This window comes from Chelonoidis abingdonii, chromosome 8 (assembly GCF_003597395.2).
Source record: "Chelonoidis abingdonii isolate Lonesome George chromosome 8, CheloAbing_2.0, whole genome shotgun sequence".
Classification (NCBI taxonomy): Eukaryota; Metazoa; Chordata; order Testudines; family Testudinidae; genus Chelonoidis; species Chelonoidis abingdonii.
In genome coordinates this window covers 8526423-8532107 of record NC_133776.1, presented here as the reverse complement: position 1 = coordinate 8532107, position 5685 = coordinate 8526423, and the positions used below count along the sequence as shown (strand labels likewise).

Sequence of the window (5685 nt, the reverse complement as noted above, 5' to 3'; positions counted from 1 at the left end):
TTTTTCACCACAGCTGCACGTTGAGCAGCACTCGCCACTGAGCTGGCCACAGTGATGCCCAGGACCTGTAGCTGAGTCAACGCAGTTAAGTGAGAAGCCGGCGAGTAGCTGAGTTTTCCCCCTCCAGCGCACAGTCCTTTCTATTGATCATTCAGGCCCCCAGGGGGCCCTTTCATTGGGCTGGGTTAGGACTTTCTGAAGCTCTGCACACTCCCCCCTGGCCATGACTAACCTAAATACACGTGTGGCCACTGCAAGTTTTTCCACCTCCCACCCTGCCCCTTTGCGGCACCAGTACAGAGCACTGAGGCACCCCGCCCTGCACCTCAACCTAGATTCTCACACTGTTTAGGCTCCTAACTCCCACTGGTTTCAAGGGAAGCCTAAGCGCCTTTGAGGACCTGGGCCCTTCTGCCATGATGAAAATTCCCTGTTTATTCCTGTTCTTTGAGCTCTCTCACTTAGCCTGTTTTTGATCCACGACAGTACCTGGTCACGCACCTTCTGCGACTTAGCTTTACACAGCTGTGTGTGAGGGGCCTCATGAAAGGTCCTTTGGAAGTCTATAGATATATCATGTTAGCCGCTGTTTTACTGACACACACACAGAATTCTAGTGGGTGACTGAGCCAACCTTTTCCTCGCAGGATCAGTGCTGGCTAGACCCTCTCAGATCATGATCTTCCTGCTGATTTATTATTCTACCTATGAATTATTGTTGCCACCATGTTCCCAGAGGCCGTAATTCCTCAGACCACCTCTAGAGCCTTTTCTAAATATAGGAACAATATACACTGCCCTGCAGCCCTCTGTAAGGGCAGCTGGTTTTAATGAGCTAGCAGCTTCTTCTTGGAGCTCCTTCAGCGACGGTGGATACATGCACCAGTGTGGTTACAGGATGCGAACGGGCTTGGGAAGGGAAGGGGAGCTGGAGTAGTGGCTGGGTGGTTTGCAGGTTAACTACAGAGGTCCCAGTGGAAGTGGGGACAAGGTGTAGAGGATGGGTATCAGGGACAGAGGCACAGGACGGACGGTGGAGGGCAGAGTTAGGGGTGCTTGGGGCAAGTGCATCTACATTGCATGAAAGTGTTCACTAAAAGGAACCAGCTCCTCAAACCTTCACCCTGACTTTTTTATTGGGGAATTTCCTTCGTTTTCCCCCATATTTTTGCCACCAAGAGATTTTTTACATGACACATGAAACCCTGGGAGGGTGTTCATTTGCTACTGTACAGACTGACAACAGCCCAGGGCAGGAGGGTCGAATGCTCTTCTGCAGGTTCCCTGGTACCTCGCTGTGGCTCTGCAGACTTCTGAGGGTCAAACCATTCTCTGTAAAATGTCTTCCCCCATAAAACACCTTGTGCAGATTCCCCGGCAGTTGAAACAGCTCAGCACGCCTCCCAGCACCAAGCAGCAGGACCACACAAGCCCTCAGGCAGGAGCTGCTGGCCTCACCCAGGCTCTTCCAGGCGTGTCGGTGCACTTGACCCAGGACTGTTTAGCCACCGGGGCAGAGGAGGCACCCAACACTCTCACCTTGGTGGCTTTAACCCATGCTATCCCTCTGGGTGCACAGTGGACGGGTGGGAGGTCATGAGCGCCGCTCCTCCGGGGACGGTCCTGGCACGGAGCTCCTGGGTAGCTCCACCAGGTAAGAGTACGAAAGCCCAACCATGACCTATGGGAGCAGAAGAGCCATCAGCATGCGGCCTGCGGGGCTGGAGCCCTGGCTCCCCCAGGGGCAGGATGGCGAGGGATAGGCGGCCGTCCCCAGGGTGCTCACCATCAGCAGGCTCAGCAGGCCCATCATCACCCCCAGCATGACGTAGAGGTTTTCGGTCAGGCCTCCAGCCCACAGGGGCCCCAGAATGGTGGCGATTCCTCCCACTGACCGTCGCAGGCCCTGGCTGAAACCTACAACACGGGAAGAATACAAAGGGTTAACGCTGCCTGCCGTCCTCAGCTCCTAACACCGGGGTGTCACGGAGTCCCTGGGCGATGCTCTGGAACTGCTCCCCACAAAGCCAGGCAAGACTTTGGGGAGTCTCCTCTCCCTTGGAGCAGACTGCCTTCAGGGCGAGAAACTCACACGCTTCACCTTCCTGGGTCTGACCTTGGAACATTTAGCATCCTCTGCCCTTCCATGCACTTCCCACAGTGAGTCCACCCAGGCAGGGTCCTGGGGAAGCCACTGGGTCCCTGCACCCCCACTTCACAGTCAAACATGCCTCTCAGCCAGCCAGTAAAACAGAGGTTTATTCGATGACAGGAACAGGGTCTAAAACAGAGCTTGTAGGTACCACGAACCGGACCCCTCAGCCGGGTCCATTCTGGGGGGCAGTGAGCCAGACCCCCACGTCTGCCCTCACTCTTTGTCCCCAGCCAGCCCCAGACTGCCAACCCCTCCAGCCCCTCCTCTCTGCTCAGCTCCTTTCCCGGGCCAGGAGGTCACCTGATCTCTTTGTCTCCAACACCTTCAGTGTTCACCTTTGCAGAGAAGGGGCCCAGGCCCTCAGCTGCTAGGAGACAGAGTGCCAGGCATTTAGGTGCACTGGCCCTTTGCTCTGCAGCAATCACACACCCTTATTCCACCACCTAGATATTAAGAACTGCATAGGGGAGACTGAGGCACCAACACAGTATTCAGAGAAAACATTAAGAACGTTCCCAGTTCATCACACGAGGGGACCAAGCCACCGAGGGCACTGGCCTGCCTGGGGTGTGACCGGAGGTAGGCACGCTCCGCTTCCGTTGGCAGCCTCTCTAGGGGTGGGGACCTTGCCTTTCTCTCGGTGGGGAAGCCTGAGCGATCACATGGCACTACACAAGCAGGTAATGGCCATCTGGGAGCCAATGAGACTCCCTGGGTGTTGGGCCGTATCTCCACCCCCACCCCAACCAAAGGAGCGAGGTCGCGGGACTGGTGGGCCAGCCCAGCACGACTGCAGAGAAAGACAGAATGGGAGAGGGGAGGTCGGTGACAGAGAGAAAGAGAGAGAGACGCAGCCCCCCCACCCTCCAAAAGAAAGTCCCACGGGACATGGGGCCACACACTTTTCTGCACTGGCCCAAGAAGCAGAGCGGTGGTCTCTGTAGTGCATCCTTGCCTCCCCGTCCCGCTGGATCAGAGCGCCGGTCTGCCAACGGTACCAGCTGCTTTGAAGAGCATCCATCCCCAAGCTCCACCCAGTCCCCCTCCTCCCCACTGCTCACACCACTGGGTGGCGGAATATACTCCATCAAAGACTCACAGACAGCCCTGGGAGTCAGAGGCCTCGGCTCTGGGTCAAATCCAGGTCGGGGTGGGGCCAGAGAGAAACAGCTTAGAGATCATGACTGATGAGGGAAGGTTATAAAACTGGGCATGTTTAGTCTAGAGTGTGACGAAGTGGGGCTGTTCTTAATGTTTCCTCTGAATACTATGTGGGTGCCTCAGCTTCCCCTATGCATTTTTAAGTCTCCAGCTTGCATAAATGGCCAACACTCTGTCTCCTGGCAACAAATGGCCAGGGCCCTTCCCCCCCTGCAAGGGGATGGCTAAAGGTGAACAAAGATCAGGTGACCTCCTGGCCTGGGAAAGAGACAAAGGCCAGAAAGGAGGGGGCTGAAGGGGGTTTCAGTGGGGAGCTGACTAGGGACAGAAAGTGAGAGCAGATGGGGATTGTCCAGCTCGCTGGCCCCAGAATGGACCTGGCTGAGGGGTCCTGTTCTCTGTACCTACAAGCTCTGTTTTAGACCCTGTTCCTGTCATCGAATAAACCTCTGTATTACTGGCTGGCTGAGAGTCATGTCTGACTGCGAAGTGGGGGTGCAGAACCCTCTGGCTTCCCCAGGACCCCGCCTGGGCAGATTCGTTGTGGGAAGCGCACGGAGGGGCATATGCTGAATGCTCCAAGGTCAGACGCAGGAGGTGGAGCCGTGTGAGCTTCTTGCCCTGAAGACAGTCTGCTCCAAAGGAGAGGAGGCTCCCCAAAGTCCTGCCTTGGTTTTATGGGGAGCAGTTCCAGAGCATCACCCACGTACTCCGTGACATAGAGAAAAAGGGGGGACCTGATAACATACATCAAATGTGTTCAGGGCTGGTGCAAAGAGGATGAAGACCAACCGTTGCCCATGTCCACTGGAGGTCGGACAAGTAGTAATGCGGGCGATCAGCAGCAAGGTGAGATATCAGGAAAGGGATCAGGCGGCTGTTTTTGACTTGAAGGGTAGTTAAGCTCTGAGCCAGGCAAACAAGAGAGGCTGTGGGGTCCCCACCATGTTTTAACCGATGGTCTAGGTATATCTGGCCCTGCCTCAGCACCGGAGGTTTGAACTCAATGAGCTGTTGAGGGCCCATCCTGCTCTACATTTCTGCCACGCCAGGAAGGTCGGTGGCCCCCGGACACAGCAATGGGCAGAGCCATGCGGGGTTCCCTGGCTGCTCTTTCTCCATGCTGGGCTTTGCCTGCTGTGACGTTATGAGTATAATATAATATCTCATTGAAAGGTGACCGGGCCAGAAAGAGTTAATTAACTCACCTCACCGACTGACCTGACCCATGGGTGAACCTTAAGGACTGGTTAGCAAGATATGTAAATGAAAGGAGCTTTGAAATGCAAGTCTGCATTGTTAGAGGTAGAAGTGGAGGTGTTTGCTCAGGTCTTGTAATGTAAGCAAACAAGTCTTGTCTATTGCTATAGTTTAAATTCAAAGATCAAAAAAGGAATATTAGCATTTAAGATGATACTTGAGCGCGCCGGCCAAGAGAAGAGGTGGAAGAGGCGGGGTGGACAAGCAGTGGTGGCAGGGGACGGTGCTGCCATCGTGAGCAGCTGAGTCCCACATGCCAAGCAGGGTGAACTGCAAACAAAACCAGGCAGGACAAACCCCAGAAATGCCATGGTGGATTATTCCCCACCGTAGATTACACAACCAGCACAAAAGAGAGCTTCTATAGTACCTCACTGGGTCACTTAATGAAGGCCCCAAACAACCACAGTTCCCATTAAAAGGTGCCCAGCCTCCAGGCCGCGCGTCCATACCACACCCTGGAAAACATAGATGATGCATTCCTCGAAATATCTTACTCATCCCATATAAAAGAAATAGGGATTCTTCCCAAATCCCCAAAGGGAAGCAGCCAACATACCCAGTCAATTATATAATTTATGATCTTACCCCACACTAGCCACGCTACACCGCCAATTCTTATTAACCGAACTCTAACACTTTATTAAGAACAGAAAAGAGAGAGTGAGTGTGGTTAAAGATAATAATCACTCATGACCAGAACTTGAATTTCAAAGCTTCGAGTGTTCAAACCCATAGTAGAGCAGTGAGCTTGGTAGTGCAGCCAAAATCCTTTTAGAAATATGTTCATAGGTTATATCCGAATGTCCATATCAGGGGTGGCGTCCATGGATGACTGGGGATCGCCAATGCCATTGTGGCTTAAGGTTTCTCCCTCTTTGAAAACCTCAAAGCAATCGAGAAGAATGAAGGAATCCGTGTCCCATGGCTCTTATAACATTGTCCAGCAGCCTTTTCGGCCTGAGAAAACAATATGGCTTTAACTCGATCCCTTCCCAAAACATCCTGGCAAATAGCCAATAAAGAGTAATATTCCATAAACAGTTCAGAATACAGGTTCCACAACCTTCAAAGAACACAATAGACAAGTAATCCTATTTCGACTCAAG

At 53.3% G+C, this 5685-nt stretch overlaps 1 protein-coding gene across 1 annotated transcript in view; it reads right to left on the bottom strand.

Annotated features, from left to right (window-relative positions):
- Window positions 1–1118: 1118 nt before the first annotated feature.
- Window positions 1119–5685, bottom strand: part of LOC116838586 (major facilitator superfamily domain-containing protein 8-like) — a 27330-nt gene continuing 22763 nt past the window's right edge. The window contains exons 11-12 of the mRNA XM_032803907.2: window positions 1787–1917; window positions 1119–1681 (exon numbers count right to left, since the gene is read on the bottom strand). Coding sequence (XP_032659798.1) covers window positions 1595–1681; window positions 1787–1917 — 218 coding nt within the window. The 3' untranslated portion in view covers window positions 1119–1594. The remainder of the gene's footprint in view (window positions 1682–1786; window positions 1918–5685) is intronic.